Here is a 23,504-nt window from a genome sequence, read left to right as displayed (position 1 = left end):
AATATAATTCCAATAAATAAGATCATAAACTTGATTCCTACATTAATGACCAAAAGCTAACGAGTTTTAGTTAAACCTCTTAAAGCCTGTGTTCTAGCACATCTCCTAGTTTTCGCTCGGCTTTTTTTTTTTCGTGTCACAATTGCAACAAAATAAAAGCCATTAAGAAAACGTGTATCCTTTGTAAGAATGATTAAGTCGTATGCTAATGACGTCACCAAGAATTCGCCTATATGTGTACAAAAGTTGTGAGATCTTAACGATATGTCTATTAACAGCAATGTCACGTGACACTTAAATTAGGAAGTATGAACAATGCTTAGCAGTCTTGCTAAAATATGTCTGTATTGCAATTAGTCCTAAATGATAAATAGTGTCGGTATTTTCTCCAAGCTACAATGCTATAAATAAGATCGACCTATATATGGAATGTAGTTAGGTTTACGTGGCATAGTTTGCATAGAGGCTTTTTATACTATAGTCAGATTCGAAAATATTGCAACGATTACGACGTCTGACATCTAACAGATACTTTATATGAAAGTTAGAATATTAAAGTTTTGAAGAGTTTCATTTGCTTGGGAGAGTTTGGTATTGCTTTGGCTCCAACAACGTTCTTATACAAATTCCTTAAATTTGCAAAACTTTCAACAATCAAAATTCGTCATCTTTAAGCATCAATCTTGGTATAAATCTAAAATAAAGCCCCCTTCTCTAATAAGCCCCACCCCCTTTTCAGGGGAAGAGAGTTAATAAGCCCCCCCCCCCCCCCCCCCATTATTCTTCACTAATAAATGTCAGACTGTATTAATCAATTGCGACTATAAAACCTCGCGTGGACTGATCCGGGATGGTTTATTCACCAACTGGAAGTTCGTATTTGTTTTTTATCCTTGGCTGCATGACCTCCAACAACTTGTACTTGAGCTTTTCCACATTTTTTTCTGGTTCTTTATGGAGAAATGGCTTAATAGAGGATTTACGGTACTATATATAGTTGAGATTACTAGATTGCAACTGCAATATGCTTCCGTATTAAACAAGCATTCGATGCAAACGACTAGTCCCGGCTAGTGCATGTCTACACTTCGATTATGCTACGTACTAATGTACTGCTGAATTAAAGTACTGCTCATACTGGTTATACATACAGACTTTCTATGCACTTTCAAATCTTCCTTGTCTTCAGGCACCCTTTGGCATCGTTTCTCCGCAATACTCACGATAGTTTTGTCGAATACAATGGGAATTTCCAAGACTTCATCACGCGCTAGAGGCGCATGGGGCTGAGTCGTGCTGAATTTCACCTTGTATGGCAACTGTTAAAAATAATTGCTCCTAACCCATATGCATGTGACTTCTACCTTGGGGAATGTTTCTGGGCAAACCCATCTTCTAGTGACCAACATTTCTACTGGTTATCGGTTCTCTTGGAGTTAGCTGCTAAACACATTTCTACAGCTAACAAAATTCATTTCTGAAGTATTGTCTCATTCGTCTGCAGGACTTGGTATACAACAGGAAGTATGTTTTTTGCAGGTTTTGTTATTATTTTCTTGCAGGACTTGGACACAGTCGTCTCGTTTCATTTCCTTTAAAATTCTGACGAGAACATCGACAGTCGAACCATCTTGTTGACTCCACTCGCTCAAAAGAGATTGCGTCGCTTCCTCGGGCTCCAGTTCGAAGTTTTTGACATGGTTGTTTGTGAATCCCAGGCGTCCTGCAAGTTTTGCCCAGTTGTTATACGACCTGGGATTTAAGAGTCTTCCTAATTCGATGATCACATTTCCAGGTAGGTCCCGAACAAGCATCTTGTCTGCAACGAAATGATACCTTATTGTTATTTAATTTCGGGGGTCTTTAGCATTTTGCTTGTTCCAGTTTATGTCGATATTTTAAAAACTTCAGACGTTTGAAAAATAAAATAAATTTGAGAACACTTGAATCGCGAAATTTAATGCCCTTTTTCATACTTGCCTACTGAATTCGCGAATTAACGTACGTTATTTCACAACAGAAGATACAAAATGAAACTTACCAGTTAAGGTGTATTTGTCGATATATTTCCTGTATATATCGTTGTTGGTACATGTTTATCTTTTTTTTCCCCTGTGATTTGAATTTTCCATATGGGAATTAAATTTCGCGATTTTTTAACAATTTCGAAAAACACGAAATAAAGTTCCAATAAGGTATTACTCTACTTACTCTTGCTAGTTTCGCACTGCGAGTAACGAGCTAGTATCGGTGTCCCTGACACCGGTGTCATTGGAATTGAAAGATGGTACTTCCTGATTCCTTTTTCTTCTGCAAATTACGACAATGAAAAATCCTTGTAAAACGTATTGCCAGTGCTAAGAATAAATACCATTACAAGACGGTAAACCCATGGTTTTGCAGGCACGAGTCTATGCTCCAGACCGTGAGGCAGAGGAGGGGAGAGGGAGCACTGATCAGTAGCTTGTGATAAGAGGGTAGTGCTCCGGAAATTTTTTCTCTGTCCTGAAGGCCTCGGTTTTGATCTTACAATAAAACACAGCCGCGCCCCTCTTCCCCCCCTCCCTCCCACACACATGACCCTCTTCTCGTTCCCCAGCTGGTACGAATGTGATTACAAGCCAATCATGCAACGTTTGTAGGAGACATTGTTGCACCAGGGCTTGATAAATGGGGCCAGACCACAATATTTTCAAAGGTTTGGATATTTTCGCTCATCATTTTATGTGCTTTTAAGGAGCTTTTTTTTAAGAAATTAGGGACCAGTAATGCAGTTCCCGTCGCAAGTTCGTTTCAAAATAAAGTGATAAAGATCATGTTAATTTATGTTGAACATCTATTGACCATCCAATATCTCCATAAAGGGGCCAATTGCCGGTAACCGAGGGTGGCCGCTCAATGGGGGTTTAACTGTAATACCCTTGGGGTAGATTTTCCGTGGGGAAGAGAAACACAAACATTTGGTTTTTCACTGACTGTAATGGCAGCAGGGCCTGCGTTGCAGCTGGCCCACGGGTCGTCTTGACCACTTTTTATTCTTTTTTACATTTTTCAAGGGCTATGCATTGCCAGAAATTAGGGACAAGATGGTGGTTGCGCGTGCGCACCAAGGCCACAATGGCTGCGAATTCGTATAAGAAAATGTATGGAGAAAAGGAAACTTTTTCAAATATATCGATTATGAGCTCACCGGTGTTCGGTGCACGACTCGAAACATGTTAAGTGCTGTGCAACCTTCGCATCTGGGTTAAAAATAGCTAATTAGAAGTAGGTTTACTTACTTCCCGAAGAAGCCACTTTTATCTCTCGTTGTACGCTCCATTTCTCCATACATTGTCTTAAAATCTTGCCGAAGTCATGCGAAATACTCGTCGATTAGAGGATAAACCCTTCACTGAAGTAAATTTGCACGACTCGATATCACTTCTGCGATGGAAGATGTTTCCAAAACAGTCGTTAAAAGGACGATTTTTGCACTGGAAAATACTTCCAAAGGCGCATTATTTCCCTCAGTTTTCCATCTGTAGTCCAGTAATGGACGCCATAGTTGTGAATGGCACATTTCGGTCGGACAAAGCTTCACAACTCCAAACCTCACCGAATCGCCATTTTGTTTGTTGCTACAACTCTAGAGATGCTTCACGGGATATAAACTAGGTTCCAGGCATTCAAAAATCCTCGATTAGCCTACCAGGCTTGGTTTTAAAACAAAATTGTCACGAAAATGTCACGAAAGGCACAGCCGCGTACTGTTTTGTTGCTATCAGCCGCTCGGCCGAGTATAAACCTAACATTTTCTTGCAAGATGTTTCATTCCAGCTTTTTTCTTCGTAAAACAGATCCACAGAGCTCAAATTATTTTAACAATCGCAGGGGATACGCTTTTCCTGACTACGATCGTTTTTGTCCGCCATTTTGGAAATGAGATTCCGCTGACAATTAATCACGGGCGCGAAATGTCCACTATTTCTGGCAATGGGATATTTAACAATTATTCCTCGAGCCCGAATGGGCTATTGATTTAGAGGCCATGAGGGCGAGAGGAATAATTGTTTTAGTAAAATCTAACTAGTTGGTCAAAAATATCGCGACAAAACAACTTTAGCTAGCAAAACGCGATTTTGCCGCCATTGTTTTGGTTTTCAAAGCCAGCGCTTTTCCGGCCATTAGTGGGCTATATAACATACAGCCCAGTAGTAGCTCAACCAATCAGAACGCAGCATTGATAATAGACCGCTAGTTAGATTTTACTAAAATTAGTTATCTGTAATAACGTCAAAGACTATTTCTCATGTGAGCCCGAGAAAATAAATGTCAAAATTCACAAGAGTTGTGAAAAGAAAGGTCAGAAAATTACCTTGTAAAATTCTGAAAAATTCATTTGTAAGATGTCATTATGTGAAATTTGACATTTATTTCCTCGCGCTCTCATAACAAATTTTCTTTTTCTGTGTTAATTATATCTATAGCCCTTGAAAAATTTATAAAAGAATGGGATACTTTAAATTATTCTGGTACAAGGTTTTCGTCCACTGAAAATTAAAATTACAATATTTCGTGATGGATTCCGCCTTAATCTGTTACGATGGCCACGTTAATTATTAACCTTAGCTGATCGATAAAACGAAATTTCGAGACTTTTACTGTTCTTTACCTGGAGGGTAATTTGCGTTTTTGCCACATTCACGCCTTCGTTTCATTGCGAAGAACAACGCAACACTAATAATGGCAGCTGGAATAAGGCCAACAAAGGTGATGCCAAGAATTAAATAAACACTTTGCGGGGACGTTTCTCTGTTTGTTCTTTTTACGGCTCCTTGAGGTTCTTGAGGTTCTTGAGGTTCTTGAGGTTCTTGAGGTTCTTCTTCTTTACTGGGCGGAGTGGTCTTTGAACTGTCTGAAAGAGGAATTCATCATCAGAACGAGATAACGGTTTGGATATAATACAAACTCATATATAACAGCTTAGCTATTTGAGAGGTTCCTGTGGTACTACTCCCATATACGGTAGATTTCAAGAAAAAGGGATGTTGGTCGGAAATTTAGAATCAGGGGACTACTGTACACAGGCTAAGTTTAATTTTATCCCTATGGGATGCTATTCTTGAGCAGCGCCATTACTCATACAATATACCCCATCTTGTTTAGAAGATCAAAGGCTTTCCACTGACAAAATAATGCAGCATATCAAAAACTCTGGGGAAGGGTTCCATCATGCATCAACCCCCCCCCCCCCCCCCCCCCATCCCGTCGTACCACGGTGAGGGTATGACTTTGCGTGTACGTTCAAGAGTTAAAGGAACCGACAAGGTAAGACACAGGTTACCTACTCACCTGGTGTGGTCGTGACAGTAGGTTGACTTGTCATTCTCTCGCGGCAGATGGTGTCTCTGAACGCATTGCAGTTTTCTTTTAAAACTTCGTTTCGAGATGCCCTGCATTTGGAACATTTCTTACATCTTTGCTCGAAACTTTTTTCGTCAGAAAATGTGCCCTAAATAAAAAAAGTAAATTTAACATTTTTATCGCTATATTAAAGCCCGGGGTACTCTCAACAATGGCCTTTACATGATTGGCAAACCTTAGAGTTAATCATGAAAACATATAAAGATGGTGACAAAGTCAAATTCCCATAAAACAACAAGTTGACTTCAATATTTTTCTACCTTTTCTCGTGCTAACGATGGTTTCATGAATTTCCAGCTTCAAATGTTTCCGACGGCTCCGCCTCGGGAAACACTGAGATTCTTGGGAGGCAAAATCAACTCAAGTTCCCGAGGGACCAGTCTTTAAGTGTTTAATATAATACATACCTTTGGGCACGGCTGACATTTCGTGTCATTTGTTGGTGTGCACGCTGTCACCACTCCCTCTCCCACGGGACATTTTGAGCATCTACTACAGAAGAGGAGTTCCGCATAGAAGAATTTACCGGGCGGGCAACCACATTCTCTGTTCTGAGTCGAGTTACACTCAACAATTGCAACTTTTGGAAAACTACATTCTAAGCAGGGCAGGCATTTAGTACTGTTATTCTCTTTGTCCATATATGTAGAAGGCTGTTTAAGCAGAAATGAAACAAATACAGTAAAAACCAAAGACATGCGAGGACATCTTTAGCTAGGTTTTAACATAGTAGCGTTAGGAAATTGGCCATGAAATCCGCGGGCAAACATCAAAGATGAAAACTAAAGGAGCTGCAGTTTATTTAGGGTTTGCAACTAGGGTAAATAAAATTTAGTCCAAGGACAAAATTGAACCACACCTTTAATTTCCGTTGAGAAAAGCCAAAGCATACAGAACGCGTGACCAAACAATGAGCGTCTCCTCTCCCGACTGCAGGCTTTAGGGGGTCTTAGGAAGAGTTGAGGGTTTGCTTCTTTTTTTCGAGAGCTCAAAGGTTCTTTTTTCGTGGCATGGAAAACATTTCGTCGTAATAATTAAGTAAAAAAAGTAAATTTGTTAGAAGATTTCCGAGTTCCAAAACGAGGCTAAGTGCAATCTTGTTGTGAAAATGAGTTTTATTTGTATGAGGACAGTTGCGACCTTCACTGACATTCCCCATCGTGCAATTTGTTTTTCCCACAAATATTGTTGTAAATTTCTCTTGCGACTAATCATCCCTTGGTGAACTGAAAACAAAACTTATGCAAAATAATGTGGGGAAGACAAATTGCGTCACGGGAACATGAAATTGGCAGATAAAAAAAACATTTTGTATCAATGGCTTCGCATTTAGCATCGCTTTGAAACAGAGACTTGAGGCAACTCGGAAATTGCCTATTAAAGAATACCTAGCATATTCTTTACCGGACAAGGTTCGCAGACGTGACAGTCCTTGCTTTCATTGTAGACGCGAAAATGGCCTTTTTTACAGCTTTCGGAACACGTTCCCTCACTAAACGCACATAACAAACATAGGCCTGCTGCAATGACGAATGAAATCTACGTAAAAAAGAAAAAAATATAGTTATTAAAAAAAAAACAGTCCAAAAACTAAAAAGTATCATAAAAATAAGTAAATAAATAAATCGTAAAATATAAAACGACAAAATAAAAATAAAAGTTGAAAACATTAACCCCATTTGAATAAACGAGTTAAAATTTGTTTTTGTTTTTTTACTGCTGCTCTGGCGTGTTAAAACTACCGTCCTTTTTTCAGTATATCCTTATCTCCATGTATCAATCAATTTCAAATTTACAAAATTTAAATGATTCAAAAATCTATTTATCATTAATTTATCATGTTTTATTATCAATCATAATAACGAGCGGTTGCTTGAGCCTGGGATACCACTGATACTAAAGCCTGGTTCTCATCGGCCGCCGATGTATCTGCGAAATAGCCGCCGGTACCGCCTGGGCTACCTCTCGGACGAATGAGAACACGCGCTGCAGACAACTAGAGCCATCGCAAAGCTTTACCGCCGGCATGCCAGCGAAGTTGAACTCGAGTCAACTTCGCAGGCAAGCCGGTGGTAAAGACTGGGATGACCAATGTTGTCGGCCACTTCTATAGTCATATCGGAACAGTATCCCAGGCAGTACCGGCGGCCATGTCGAAGGTGCAACGGCGGCATATGAGACTTAACGGCGGCATAGGAGGCTTAAGCGATCGATTTCTCCATATGCTTTTTCGGTCGGTTGGATTTCAGATCGTTCACTTTTTGCACTTTTACAAGATGCAAGAGCCATAATGGGAACACATACATTACAAAATATTACAAGAACAGAAAAGAAAAAGAAAGAACAACAACAAATCACGCAGATAATGAAATGTAAAAATTCTAAATTGTGTGTAGTGACCAAAGTAGCATTATCGACTTTTGAGTTAGTCACGGGTCACGTGCAATCAACTGGCGTATACATTTACATAAAATTACAAAAATTGAGAAAGAAAAAAGAGTGTAAAGTCCCACTTACATTTTCATATAAAGCAATAGAAAGTGATAGATAATAGCATTAATAATTATTAAAGGTAAGCACTGGCAGATATGAAATATTTATTACCCCTTGGGGTACAAAAGTTTATAAGATACAGCTTGTATTGCTTGCAAAAGTGGTTCTGAGTATTTTTTTTTTTTAATTCAAGGGAATAGTACATACAAGTTTTAAAATAATACATTTGCCATGAAAAAGAAGCCGAGAAGCGCCCAGTGATCTCTACGGACACGGTTCATGAAGCTAGAGGGTTATTCGGCCTAAAGAATTTAACACTGAAGTTCGAGGTACAAGGTACGTACTCTGTTTGCTATAGCTGGTGATGACAGACGCATTTTTGACTCACTGATGTCGAATGGGAAGATACTGCAGCTTAAACTGTACCTTTTCAAAGACTAAAATTAGATCACTGTTCAGCTGACGGTTCTCGTGAATGATTTAATTTGTTTAAAGTTAATGCTAGGAAAAAACACTGTTAGATTAATTTACCCACATCATCAATAAAAGAAGCTACGTCGCATGTTTCCCGTTTTAAGAACTTTCTTAGATTTCATTTAAGCCATTACTTGTTTCTTATTAATAATATATAGATTTAGCCAGGGCTAAAAGCGAAGCTCTTGTTAATAAAGCTTGTAAACAAAAAAATTAAATCGTCTAATGCTAAACGTGGAGGCCAATGGAAACGGCATCAATAGATCTAATTAGCAAAAAAACAAATTGCACGTGCAGCACGCTTTTTTTCTAATTAGCAGAACAACAAAATTTGCACGTGCAGCACGCTTTTCGTCCTTCTTTGCCGTTGTTTTGCACAACTACAACGCTGTTTTGTAGGACCAAACGTCAAACTTCCTAGTTGCACATTATTTTTATGGAGGAATTCTTACCCAATATTTTGTCTCCTATGTTGATGTTCGCTTTTATTTTTCAGTGCCCCTCAGTTTCACCTTGCTGGCCACTAGCATTTCTCATTGTCTCACAGCCGCTTTGAATTTTCATGTTTTTCTTCCTACAAAATTCTTCTCTTTTGTTCTCAGAAACTAGCTCTAGCTCAGTTTCTCTGTTATCCACGTGAGTGCAAACATAAAAAATAACGTTGAAAAAGACACGACTTTGTTGTTGTTTTTTCTTTCTAAAAGTCCGGGCGGCCATGCGATTTCTTTCCAAATAAAACCTTGAGTTGCATTTGGGTTGCCATACCTGTTAATTGAATTATTTTACATTGGTATGTCTGTGGTGAGGACGGACGGTCGGGCGGGCGGTCGGTGTACGGTCACGTGATTACCAAATTTTCTCGGATGGGTAGTTTACCACATTTTTTTACCCTTGGTGCTCCGCTGCGCGCTTCGCGCGCAAGAGCTCCGCTATAATTTTACCTAACTTCGATAGCTGTCTTATTTTTCTTGATCTTAAGCAAATTATGATGATATGTAATTTCCCTTTTAGGCACTTTTGAAATCTTTGTACATAATTTTAAAGTAATTTTTAAATTAAACGCCACATCAAAAGGGCAAAACGACAGGTCACCGTGCTGCAGTTAAACAGAGAAGACCAGACGTGTCTTCTACTAGCCCTAATCCCTTTCTAAAACGTTGTTGTTTTTAAATGGAGGGTTGATTTAGTTACCTATCATTTTATAACGAGCTGAATTTGCCTAAAATTGTATTTCCTGATAGACCCTTTTTTCAATTCTTTTTTTCGGAACAACTAGCCATGATCTGAAATTCAGAATTCCTCTAGTATTGCTGTTTTCATCATTTCTAAACTAAAGTCATTTTTCTTGGTATAGGCACACCTTACCTTTGTGAATTTTGCTTACATATTTAATTTAAATGGCAAAATGATAATAAAATAAATAAATCTTCAAAATAATAAATAAATCTTCATCTTCGAAGATTGTAATAAATTTTGATCATTTTGGAAGTCATCAAAAGCCCTCTTGGTTTTGATGGTTGCAGTTAAGCTGGAACATAAAGATGTAAACAAATTCTTACTTGTGGAGCACTCGTGCACTAGTTTAAGTACTCGTGATATATGTTTTGATAATTTTCAAATTTCATTTACTATAAAGGTTGATGCTATTAATCCCGAAATAAACACAATATATACGAACGTTGCGCTCAACAGTTGTCATTTAGTACCTAAAACGACAAAAAAGTATTAAACTGAGCTTGTAGAAGGAAATTACTTAATTATGCTTATACTGTGAAAACACGTTTTTTCACATAAACACCAGTGTGGAAACAGGTTTTGTCTGGTAAAGGCCTTTTCCTGGGGACACTCGCTAGCTGCGAGAAGGCACGGAATCTCTTACGCCTGCTGAACACCCTTGAGACAATGATTACAACAGAACTTGGCTCCAATGTAGAGGTTTAATCCAAGACCATATCACGGGTAGAGTCAAAACATAACCAACCAAAATACAACCAAGACTAGATGTAACGAGGATGTAACCAGGATGTAACCGAAGAAGTTCCTACAAAGCACTCGTATTTAAGCCTAACCTAGCGAAGCGATACAGATTACATCACAACTCAACGAGTCTAATTACAGAGCACAACAATCATTTCTACAAGACTATTGGTGGAAACCTAAGCTTGTTTTGAAACATTAATTACCTTCAAAAGCTACGCAGGTGGATAACGGCTTTTTACAGGTTGATCACAGCTTGCAGACTAAATACAATTATGACTTGACAAATAAGTTTACGCTCAATAAATCAACAGGTTGTCTACGGCTAAAAGTAGTTAAGACTAAAGAATAAATGATTTCTACATTGGCTTTTCATATTTTACAAGCGAAAGCAAATAACTGAATAACAAATCCTCTCTTCACATTCCTCCCACCTTAAGTTTCAGCTGTCCTCAGCTGATTAGAGGAAAAGGAAAACAATAAAAAAATATACGAAAAAAAATTCGGAAAATGCACGGCGAATTAAGGTGGCTCCGTAATTAATACAGGAGCATTTAGCTGTGGCAAATTTTCCGTCATAACTTTTTCGATTTTAACGCGATGGCTGCGAAACTTTGCAAAAAACAACAGATGTCATTTGGCAATAATACGAAATATTCTGATTTCATTGATGGTACATATTTCTTGAGAAATTAGCGCTTAAAAGGACCCTACTGTTCAAAGAAAATCGCCTCTAGTAAAAGATTTTGCTGATATTTTTTACTGAAATTTCTGGTATCGGCTTTAATTGATATAATAAATGTGGCAGGGGAATTTCAGAAAAATCGTTGGAGCAGAAGTCCGTAACTAAAAGTCGCTCAAAATTCAGCTGTGAAATTGTTTTGGAATTTCAAAAATAAATTACTATCAGGAAGAAGGAGACACCAGTTTCAATTTTCGGGACAAGTAAATTCAGTGTTTCCTAATTCTGAAAACAGAAGCTGATTACCTATCGTGCTATTCCTTAAAAGGTACTTTTCAGTTTTAAAAGCACTATAAATTGCTCCAAACTTTGCTCTGACGTCGAATGACTTGTTCCTCGACATTTTTAAAATATCCCTTGGCAGTTTTGGTTCAAACTCCTGCTGCATACATTTTGATGTATTGCAATGCATCCTCAACGGCTTTCCTGCTGTAGGTTGTTTCCAATTCAGGAAAAAAGTATTGGGATTGTAAGCTACCTTGTAACGAAGCTCAGATAGAACTGTCCAGCACCTTTGCTTATGACCAGAAAATGAGCACGAGCGGCAGCTCCGCGAGGAATTCGCACCTCAGCCAGGGGGGACAAATGGCAATGATGCCCATGTCTGTGAACCGAACTGTATAAACATGTATTGCAGAGCAAAACATAATAATCAAGAAAAAAAATACCCATTCATTGAAGGAAGGAGTGACAAAAATTTCAGAGTTGTAAATTTATTTACGCGCAGTATTTTTGCGATAATTTTATTTTGCACTGTGATGTTATTCGGTTCGCAGGCATGGTCATCATTGTCGTTCGTCCCCCCTGGGTGCGAATTCCTCGCAGAACTGCCGCTCGTGCTCATTTTGTAGTCATAAACAAAGGTGCTGGACAGTTCTTTCTGAGCTCTGATACGACGTAACATCTAATCTCAATACTTTTTTCCTGAGTTGGAAGCAACGAACAGCAGTAAAAGTCGTTGAAAATGCATTGCAATACATCAAAATGTATGCAGCAGGAGTTTGACACAAAACTTCCAAGGGATACTTTAAAACTGTCGAAGAACATGTCATTCTACTTCAGAGCAAGGTTTGGAGCAATTTATAGTGGTTCTAAAACTAAAAAGTACCTTTTAAAGAATAGCACGATAGGCAATCGGCTTTTGTTTTAAGAATAAGCAAACTTTGAATTTACTTGTCCCGAAAATTCAAACTGGTGACTCCTTCTACCTGATAGTAATTTATTTTTGGAATTCCTAAACAATTTCACAGCTGAATTTTGAGCGACTTTTAGTTACGGACTTCTGCTCCAACGATTTTTCTGAAATTCCTCTGGCATATTTATTATATCAATTAAAGCCGATACCAGAAATTTCAGTAAAAAATATCAGGAAATTTTTTTACTAGACGCGAGTTTCTTTGAACAGTAGGGTTCTTTTAAGCGCTAATTTCTCAAGAAATATTTACCATCAATGAAATCGGAATATTTCGTATTATTGCCGAATGATATTCGTTGTTCTTTGCAAAGTTTCGCAGCCATCGCGTTAAAAACCAAAAAGTTAAGACGGAAAATTTGTCACAGCTAAATGCTCTTGTATTAATTACGGAGCCCCCTTAAACTTTCTAAAACTTACGTTTGATATTAATGTTGAAATTTTATATTTGATTTTCTGGGTTTTGGGAAATTTTGTATTTGTTTTTTGTGCCTGAACCGCGGCATAAACCGAACCAACCGAAACATACTGGCCTCGGGGGTTCAAATGAAAATAAAAGCTGATTTATATAAAGATTAACGTACCTCAAAATATGCGCTTTTTGAGGGCAATTACTTACATGCATTCTTACTCAGCGAAGCTACTAAAAGGTTATTATATACGTTTCAAACGCTCGTTTCTTAGCTTAAAACTCTCACACTTAAGGTTACCTGATACTCTCATGTAGTGTTTCTCAATTCTCGATTCTTCGAATTCTGTCTGTTAACTTCTTATTAATATGTTTCTTCTTATTCGAGCCTTCTCTCTGGCTTGAACGGACTGATCTTAATTGGTTCAGTATTACTCAACGGTGTATTCGTTATTCTGTCTCATATCTCTTGGACTCTTAGAAATTACAAGCTATTTCCTGTTCTTAAAGTCGTTCTCTCTGTTAGTGGATGGCCATTGTCATTTACTGGTGAGACTGTCCGTAGTAAGGCGTCGGGAGGGTCATCATTCAGCAGCGGAAAATTGTACTTGAACTTTGTGGAAGACACTGGTTGATGCCAATTATGTGTATGAGTTTCGGTTGTCAATCTGCCATTATTTTTAGGAAACGGAAACAATTCTTTGTCTACAGACTGGCGGTAGTCGTGCATGTTGTGGAGCTTTTCAGTTGTTGGTTGCACTTGAAGTAAATTATGAGCTGGTGAAGCAAAACACAAGTGAATGACCTCTAGTAGCATGAACCAGGAAATAAACTTCTCGAACATAAGTGGAATCTTGAGCTGCAATGTTGCTGATTTGCCTGTCTTCTGAGGCTTCACCGCGTTTTTGCTAATAGTGGGCGTCTTGCTGGACTGCGATGCTTGGGAAGTCGGTGAACGTAGATTTCTCCTAAACCTGAGAGCGTATGTAGGGATAATACATTCATCAGTCGCTTTTGACATTTCCTTGAAGTGCAACGAAGTATCTTCTAATTTCAGATGTTTGTTCTTGAAATCTATCACTGCACCGTATACTTGCAAAAAATCTTGACCAGGTATGGCTTCGTGACAAAGACCCTGTATCACTTGAAAACAGCTGGGATAAAGAACACCATTGAGTTTGACAGGAATTTCGACTTTTCCCAACCACGGTACTTTTTGTCCTGTGATCGTCTCAACAAACTGAACCGATCCATTTGTCACTATTGTTGCTCCTTGATCATAAATCTTGTTTAGTAGCTTCTCGTCAATAAAGGAGGCACAAGCACCGGTATCCAAACGAAAATTAACGGTCTGACCTGCTATATCGCCGGTTATCATCATGTTGCTGTCCTTAAGTTCTTCACTGTCAGTGTCTGTTGAAATCTTTGTCTTGGTCGACTTTTGAGGCGGATACTTTTCTGTACAACTTGTTACGACTTGTTGGTTGCAGTTTCTTTCACCAGGCGTTTGACGAGAGGAAATGAGGGTATTCTGCTGGTACTTAGGGTTCTCTTGTTCCTGGGAATTTAAAAGATTTCTGCAGTCGGGTGGCACATTGGGTATCTGGAAACTTGTTTGCTTGAAGCTGTTTGCTGCAACTGAGTTTAGGCGGCCCAATTTAAGTACTTCCTTTGGTTGGTACAGGATAACTCCCACTTTTGTCGAGTTGTGGTTGACGTCAGATGGTTCCTCTCCTGAATCTTGGCAACGAGGTTTGTCTCTGGCTGTGTATGCCGGCTTAAACGTAGTGGTTTGATGCGGGATTCGCTCAGGCTCATGACGTACATTATAATTATAGGACCCTTGTTGGCAACTACGATGAGGGCAGTTGATCTGAATGTGGCCAACCATTCCACAATAAAAGCAAGTCCTTTTCCATGGTTGTACCTTACTGTGTCTTAAGTTTCCTCCCAAGCGTCGTTCCAAAATTGTAATCTTGTTCAACAGATTTCCTTCCATATCCTTTATAACTTCAGTAAGCTCGTCCTTAAGTTCGTGCTGGTAATCTTTATGAAGCTGAGAATGAGTTGCTCTTCTGGTTTTCGGTTCTGTTGAAACTATCTGCGCTCGTAGGGAGTGGTTAGTACCAGGTTGTCTAGTATCACGATTTGACTGTCCAATCTCAGGGCAAAGGAAACTTGATTGGTCACTCGGTATTGCTTTGAGAGCTACAAGGTAGTTCTGCTCTAGCTTGGTAGTTCTGTCTGTTTCCTGGTTGGTTAAGGGTTTCACTTGTTTACTGACCTGAGTCGTGACCATTTCTCCGAAATTTTGAACCGAAACTGTCTTCTCCCCAGAATGTACAACGGTTGGGTTTTCTGTGGGAAGGTCTTCATAGCGAGATCGGCTGGAATCTCCTGTAATGTGGTTATCAGCGCTCATGGTACTATAAGCAGTGGCTGTTGACGTCTGCTTTACCTCTTTGGTCTGTGGTGGCTGAGCCATCCTAAGAGCTACTTTATTGTAACCTGCTAACTCTGGTTTAGGAGAGTTAGTTCCAAAATACTGAGTAGGATCTACTCCAACGTCATCTGGATATGGGGTGGCAAGATATCAACCAACTGGTGCTGGCGGATAGGTCATGGCTGGTTCTGCCTTTGGCTCATGATCAGCTGGAGGATAGTGCCCAAGAATTCTGGTGTCAGCAGTCTTACTACGTATGGCTGTTGCAGTCGGCACCGGATTAGTGGCCGGGACGGGTGGATAAAATTCAGTTCTGCTAACTGGCCTACTTTGTCAGTAAATGGGGGCAAGCTACTCATACCTGCGTATAATTGAGGTGTGGCACTCAGTATTGGTCCTTGTTGAGGCTGTTCGGGATTCTTCCCAAAGTTGGCAAGCGGCAACTCAGTCACCGGGTTAGGCACAGCCCATGTTTCTTCAAGTAACAAACCAGCCGCTTTGGGTGTCTACGAAGAAGGACAGGGATCTTCAAACGGAAAAGGGGGCAACAACAGCTGGTCAGCGGTTACTGTACTGTGTAAACTCTCGACCAAGGTAGAGACACTTGTTGGCTGTGTTTCTTCATATACTCCATCTAACTCGTCTACATTTTTGCTCGCCTCGGTTTCTGGTTCATAATCGTAATAATAATCCCAATCTCCATCGAAGTCTACATCGTTAAAGTCTTGATCGTTGTGGCTTCCGGTAGGACATCATCATAATAATAGGCCCAATCAACGGAGTCATATTTGGGAGAGTCGTATATAGGCAACTCCGGATGACTGGAAGAGGTTGGAGTACTGTCCTGAAAGGCAGCGATTCGTTTCTGATGCGGCGGCGGTGGTAAGGCACGCTGTCGTGCTTGAGGGCCACTTGAATATTGTGTGTAGTTATCAGGAGCAGGCAGCGCGTACCTGGGCACCGGCAGTCGGTCACCTTCAGGGTTGTTCCGTCGTGGACAACTGTTTTGATAATGGCTAGGCAAACCACATACATAACAACAAGGTTGGCCATCTCTTGATCGCTCCCTAGTGTTACGAGTCTCTCGCTGACGTTGTGCGAGGCCAGTGATGCGTGCGTTCATCCTCTTATCCAAACTGGCAATTTGATCCTGAAAGTTACCTTCCATGCGTTTCACAAGTTTAGTATTAAAGTTCCTCAATCTTACTTTGACAACCTACTTGTGGCTCTGAATAAGCGGCAACTTTATCTGACTTGGTAACTGTATGTGTAAGTTCACTTTGCTTCTGTGTTAATGTTTCTATTTGTGCTTGAAGTGACTGTTGTTGTGAAGTATTAAGTGAAGCGTTAGTACCTGTTGCTTGAGCGGGTACCTGTTGACTGCGGGTAAATGCTTCAATTAGGCGTTCAATTTGGCTGCTTTCTTTGGTGCTGGTTTCTTGCGGTGATATTGAGTCGACTGTTCTAGCCACTTCTTCTGCTTGCAAGAGTGTTTCCGGCATTCGCTCTAGGACTTTGGTCTTTAAGGGTTGCAGTAATCCTTCTGTGAAATGTCACCTTGTCCACTTCGGCCATATTAAGTCCGCTGAACAGTTCATGCATATCATTGATATAATCTGATAGTAACTCATTCGGGCCTTGACGGCGAGCAACTAAACGACGTCGTTTAACCCATGCGCGGTCCTTGGTAGAGTAACGTTTCAACAGGGCTTGTTTTGAAGCGTTATAGTTTCCGCGCTCGTCTGGTAGCAATTCAAACATAAAAGTTTCCGCTGGTCCAGCAAGATTGTAAATAAGCTGTGTTCTTGCGGGGGGACATCTAACCTGATTCCTTTAGAGTCCAGAACTAGTTCTAATTTCTCAAACCAGCGATTTATGTCCTCATTTTCATATCCATGGAATTTGTTTATGTTTACGTCTTTATTTAAGAGCTTTTGAGTAAGTTCAGTTAGCGCGCGAATGTATTCTCCATCCATACTGGTTGAACTTCAATCGTCGGTAGGATCAGAGTCTGAGAAGGGTTCACTATGTCTAGCGGCAGTAACTCCTAATCCTCCTTTACAACTTTTACGTGAGAAATGTTTATAAATATCAGCAGGTGAATTGATAGTCGGTAACTGTTGTCCACCAGCAGTATAATTGATAACAATTGGTGTAGTATTTATCACCTCTGGTTGTTCTATAAATGTAGGATCTAGCAGTGCGGTCGTGGAGGGTAATGTACTACCAGGAGGTGATATATTACCAGTAACAGGTGACGTACTCGCGGGTACCTGTTGACTACCTGTTGTAAAAAGGTTATCCGTACAGTTCTCTTTTTCTTTTTCTCTCTCGTTTTCTGAATAAAGTTCTTCCTCAGATTCTACGAGAGCTCTGAGGCGCCGTGGGTCCAAAGCACTAAGACTGTCGTCGCTATCGAAATCTACACCAATATCAACAGGTTACAAGTTGGTCTTGTTAAACCCTACAGAGTTTTTGTGAGAAGGTTCTAACAGTTCCGAGCTAGTTCTTTCTTTAGTAACTGGCCCACGCCTCAATTCTGGAGATATTTTTGATTCGTCGAAAGGGAAATCGCACTCAACGCAGGCGTCTACTTTCGACTTCGGAGAGCTTTGGTTCTTACTCCGGCTCCTTAGGTTGTAATAAAGGTTCTTTTCTTTTTGTGAAAAAATTGCGGCATTAAGTTTAATTGACTTACTTGGGTGTACTCCCTTGCTCCAAGGGGTTACATCCTGTTCTGTGAAGTTTCTTTGCCTCTGGTATTCCTTGCGTAATTGCCGGGAATCTCCACCAGTGTGAAAACACGTTTTTTCACATAAACACCAGTGTGGAAACAGGTTTTGCCTTCACAAAAGGTAAACTGACGGACGTGGAAGAACTCTAAAACTATCTGGGAAAGGCCTTTTCCTGGGGACACTCGCTGGCTGCGAGAAGGCACGGAATCTCTTACGCCTGCTGAACACCCTTGAGACAATGATTACAACAGAACTTGGCTCCATTGTAGAGGTTTAATCCAAGACCATATCACGGGTAGAGTCAAAACATAACCAACCAAAATACAACCAAGACTAGATGTAACAAGAATGTAACCAGGACGTAACCGAAGAAGTTCCTACAAAGCACTCGTATTTAAGCCTAACCTAGCGAAGCGATACAGATTACATCACAACTCAACGAGTGTAATTACAGAGCACAACAATCATTTCTACAAGACTATTGGTGGAAACCTAAGCTTGTTTTGAAACATCAATTACTGCCAAAAGCTACACAGGTGGATAACGGCTTTTTACAGGTTGATCACAGCTTGCAGACTAAATACAATTATGACTTGACAAATAAGTTTACGCTCAATAAATCAACAGGTTGTCTACGGCTAAAAGTAGTTAAGACTAAAGAATAAATGATTTCTACATTGGCTTTTCATATTTTTACCAGCGAAAGCAAAATAACTGAATAACAATAAATCCTCTCTTCACAATACCAACCCCACACAAAAAGTTGTTGAATTCACTTAATCGATTTTCTTATTTTTTTCTCGGCAATTTCAATGGCCACAAAACTTTTCGCCATTGCACTTCGCCTTTGCTGACCTTAATCCGTCTTACAGGCATTGGTGCTTAAAGAGAAACTCGGTTTATATTTTTGCAATATAACAGGGTCGTAACATGGTATATAGGCTCAGGGCTCAAAGCCAAAAATATGACTGGGATCAGGGCTAAGAGGAAAAGGCTCAGGGCTCAGAAGAATGGGATCAGGGATCACAAAGCTTTTAAGCCCGAATCAGGGATCAGATTTATTACACGGTCTAAAAATCTCTTATCACAATATTTTTCTGCATAATAAGGTTTCTGTCCATAGAATTTCCTGGCAGAGGTACATCACCTATTCTTGCTTCGGCTGGCGGTAGTTCCTGTCATACGAAGTCTAGCCTCCCACGCAAACGTTCTTAGGGGTTCGTCACGCGCTCCTACCCCACGAAGGAAAGATTGCGTGACGAACCCGTAAGAACGTCTGCGTGGGAGGCTATACGAAGTCCTGGTTGTTTGACGCAAACATGGTATCATATTCTGTTATATTTATTAATTGTTGAGAGCACTGTAATGTGAATCTCAAGTCACTTTTCTCGCTTTGTAACGCAACTCCTCAACGCGCCGTCAATGCCAGAAGGCGGAGAAAGCGATTTATACATATCTTTTTTTGCGAGAAATGGGGAAGACGAAAAAGGACAAAAAGAAATCCTGTGACGGACGTAAGTAGTTCCTTGACTGATTTACTCCTGGCAAGGGTCCAAGCATAAAGTTTTTTGGCCGATCAAACATAACCATACAGGACAATAGACAAACCGATTCATTGAAAGCGGAATTTACTGCATAGGTGCCTCATCGCCTCAAGCAAATCACAAGGCGACTATAAATCGAGGTTCGTATTTTTTGACTAGTAACTTAACCCTTTAAAGCACTTAAATAATTAGAATGGATGTCAAAAGTAGAATGCATTAAGTACAATGAATTTGCGCGCTTTGTTGCAGAATAAATGCTTTCTCGCAATTTAATAAATCTGCTCTAATTGCATGGAGTTTTAGGGTTACCTCGAACTCTGATGAGAAACCGAGATCGGTTTACCTACCAGTACTAGTATTGTCCGGGTAGTATTGGGCCCGGAAAGTAAAGGACACATTCTATTAATGTATAACTGATAAATGCTTGTATGACAAATAATCTGAAATTACGGTGTAGAATTAGTTTTCTGATTAGTGAAAATAAGTGGAACACCAAAGACTTACCTCGGTGAAATAGAAGTAACAAAGCCTTTATGGTTTATTTTCTTTAGTTTTTTTTATATAAAATAAACGGTTGAATTGGTGAAAGGAATGTTGCATGCTAGGTACAAGTAGCAGAGCCTGCAGGAATTTAATATATTATAGCACTCAGCATGAAGGGCCACCAGTAAAAGGAATGTTGCATACTAGGTACAAGTAGCAGAGTCTGCAGGAATTTAATATATTATTGTACTCAGCATGAAGGGCCACCAGTAAGGGGCCCACTATTTGATTTTTGAGCCGGGGATGGGTTATTTGTTTTCATGCAAGATTTTTTCAGACCTCATTCCTGCAGTGGCTATTTTGTTTTGCACAAAATTTCCAGACTTAAGTGACAATATTGATCTACAACAATTTTTTCGGCCCTTTGGGCTATTCGGCCTCGGCTTATGTAATGGTTGGCCCCGAAAGGTATCACCACCTTAGATCTGGGGCCTGAATTTTTTAGTGGAGTAAGAACACCCGCTCTGAACGACTACGCATCGCCGCGGCCCAGCTGCCTTGTAGAATCAATAGAGAGGCTCTACCAGTCCTCGTTTATCTTTTGTACCGGTCCTCAAAGCCATTACACACAGAGAAAGCTGGGTCCAAAGGCACCTAATGTCTTCGAAAGTCGCACGGCAAGAGAAGACCTTAAGGAGGATATGGACGAGGAAACGAGGGCGGAGGGAAAGGAGCGACAAAGGAAGACATTGCAGAGCTTTGCGAAAGAATTTGGACGGGGTGTACGACAGCAACGAACGAGAGGGAAGACCAAAGAAAGAGCTGGTACACTTCCACTTGCTCTGAGTATGTTCAGAAGGAATGCGTCGGCACATGGCCGGAGAAGTCGATCTGCTGAAAGAGGTTCAAGGGAGTGAAGGACAAACTACACTTCAAGGCGCAGCCGAAGAATATGAGATTATCTATTCAAAAGGCGACGTAGTGGCTCTCAAGCACAATTACAAGAGGTATATCATTCCTTTATTCCTTGCAGTTCTTTTAAAAGATCTCCACCTTAAAGGTGACGCATTCCAGGAAGATCACATGAGTTTGAGATGGCTGGAACAGTCAGAAGAAGATCCCCTTGTGTACCAGACTGAGCATCATTTAATTTTTCTTGCTATTGGTAATTGATCGTGATCGTCATTGTAACACACACAGAGTGAAAGAGGAAATTAGCATAAGACTACACAACATCAACAGGGATAGCAGAATGGAAAGTCCAGTAGCTTAGTTGCCCTTAATCAAGAAACACAGCAATAGGAGGTCCGCACGACAGCGGACCAGTGAAGCAAAAGCTCATACAAACAACGGAGTAAGAAATGCACCAATCTCAGCGGCTAATAATCGACCAACCAGAACCAGAGCTTGGAGTCATATAAGTTGACGTGTGACCAGTCGACGAAGACTAGCAAGGCAAGGTCTCTAAGTATTGCTTTTTCTAATGAACACTTGAAATACGTAGTTGAAACGTCGCGATCTACGTCATAAAGTGACTGAATCGTGAGACAAACGATTACACTTTATTAACATTAATATTTTAGACCAGTAACACGGCCGACGTGAAATTTTTGGTTGCAAGAGTCTCTTTGAAAATAAAGCATCTGTGATCCACACAGATCGGACATTAATTAACTGGACAAGTTATCCGGGCAAGCAGATGTTCGCACGGGACAGGAATTGGAAAGCTAGAGAAAGACCTTAGTTAATTTCAGAAGTACCTTACAGTGCCGTTAATTCATCCGGGACCAACCAGCGCTAGCTGTGTTTGCTGATTGACTAAAAATGTATTTATTCGAATTTTGAATCCAATGCTTTCTTGTGATTGGCTTATAAACCTCCGGGTGGCCTTGCTCGTCTGAGCAACACTGAAAATAAACCTACGGATACTCCTGATGAACGCTACACCTGAAAAAACCAAGTTTCCGCCGCAAGATCTTTCAAGATGTACGATACTTAAAAGGAACTGGACTACTTCTTTTAATGTATAAATTAACAATAACTTCCATTCTGTATCTTACTAACGTTCCCGTTCAAGAAAATCAGGTTTTATCATTTGTCTAGTATCGCCAAACATTATATTTAAAGTGTTCTAAATAGAATAATGCACAAAAAGAGGTTGACTAATATTGATCTTTAAAGCTCTGATAAAACCTACAACTTGCACTAAAAAATGAAGTTAATGTTTTTCTCTTCAGCCCATTTGAGTATGTTCTATATTCTATATTTGGAGATAAACAAAGTTGTCTAAGTTAAAATTTTGTGTAAAAACATGGATGGGATCAATTTTTTTATCAGGGCTCAGGGATCAAAATTTTGGGGAAAATGGGGCTTAGGGATCAAAATAACGGCAAGAAAATAGGGATCAATGGGTCCCGGATATACCATGTTACGACCCTGATATAACAGTCACCCTTCGAACTCATAACTATAATCATTATAAATAAAATTAGCCGTTAAGAAATTAAGCGAAATACATATCCAATACTCAAGTTAAATCAACGATCTGTTAAGATTTATGATCATTATAATTTGAATATGTTTTTCGCACTATTTTACAAAAAAAAATTGTGAACACGTATTCATTAGTTGGAATGATGTGATATCAAAGTTCACACGTGTGCGTGACTGCGACATCATGATTCACGTTCCTTTAGCAGTTGCGAACTTTAATTCTGACAATTTTTTTTCCTTTTCACCAAATGAAATTTCTATACCGGCCACTATCACCGAAAAATTAATTCGAAACAATTTTTTTGTCAAAAATGGACAAAAGTAGCCTCCATTGGAGAGTTAGGTAAATTCCTTTGCACCGAAGCTACAATAGCCAGTGAACGCAAACGTAATTCCGGTTGTCGATTGTTTCGTGAAAACCGGAAATGCGACTGCGTTCGCAACTTTGCCGTACAAATAGTCATAGTTTTGATAAATTTTGCAAAAAGCTTTCTAATACACCTGTTTTGTTTGTTTGTTTGTTTGTTTGTTTTTCAGTTCTTTTGAAAAATTATTTTTGGTGAGTTCATTCGGTTCACTGAATTAATCAGAGAAAGACAGCTCGATTTTTACACATGAAAAAGCTCTTACCTGATTCAGGGACTTTCCCCTGAAATCACGCCGAAAGGTTTTTTGCTAAAGGTGAAAAAAAGGATTGCAAGGAGCACATTAGTCATAATAGAAATCACCTTAAAAAATAACATTAATTGACTGCTGTCAGATGCCCACGCTGAGCTAGATTGATTTGTACAAAAAATCTCTCAATAAAAAGAATTAATAAATTTTGGACGACAGTTTTGGGTCAGCACGATTGATTTTTTTTAGCTGAATGAGTTTCCTGAACTTGTTTATTTGAAATATACAGTACAAATACATAAAATAAAATAGAACTGTAAACCTGGTTATAATCTGTCTTTGTTGATATTTGGTTAGCTAGCCCGTAAACTGTAAACAGAAAGCGACTTAGAATTAATGTTCACTTACTATTTGAAGTGGTTTATGGTGCCTTCCACCCATTGAAAGTTTGTCCTCGTTACCAAGAATTGTGCTTTCTGTTTCCAAGTGACAGCTCAA

General features: G+C 39.7%; 1 protein-coding gene across 1 annotated transcript; it reads right to left on the bottom strand.

Moving 5' to 3' along the window:
• Positions 1–788: 788 nt before the first annotated feature.
• LOC140949710 (tumor necrosis factor receptor superfamily member 16-like) lies at positions 789–23,504 on the bottom strand. The gene is made up of 7 exons (XM_073398849.1): positions 23,415–23,504; positions 6,811–6,945; positions 5,814–6,059; positions 5,335–5,494; positions 4,655–4,897; positions 2,212–2,310; positions 789–1,819 (listed from the first exon to the last, which is right to left on the bottom strand). Exons 1-7 carry the CDS (start codon positions 23,445–23,447, stop codon positions 1,491–1,493), a joined length of 1,245 nt encoding a protein of 414 aa, XP_073254950.1. The 5' UTR covers positions 23,448–23,504; the 3' UTR covers positions 789–1,490.

The sequence above is a fragment of the Porites lutea genome, chromosome 10 (genome assembly GCF_958299795.1).
Source record: "Porites lutea chromosome 10, jaPorLute2.1, whole genome shotgun sequence".
NCBI classification, from domain to species: Eukaryota; Metazoa; Cnidaria; class Anthozoa; order Scleractinia; family Poritidae; genus Porites; species Porites lutea.
Note: the sequence above shows the minus strand (reverse complement) of the source record. Positions and strands in the feature narration are given on the sequence as shown.

What these genes read in the sequence shown, in the direction of transcription:
- LOC140949710 (XM_073398849.1), bottom strand. Translation starts at nt 23,447, where the DNA reads ATGGGTGGAAGGCACCATAAACCACTTCAAATA. An exon ending in ACGTCTGCGAACCTTGTCCG is followed by an intron (nt 6,060 to 6,810) that starts GTAAAGAATATG and finishes CTGCTTAAACAG; the next exon opens with CCTTCTACATATATGGACAA. An exon ending in AAACGCAAATTACCCTCCAG is followed by an intron (nt 2,311 to 4,654) that starts GTAAAGAACAGT and finishes CGTAATTTGCAG; the next exon opens with AAGAAAAAGGAATCAGGAAG.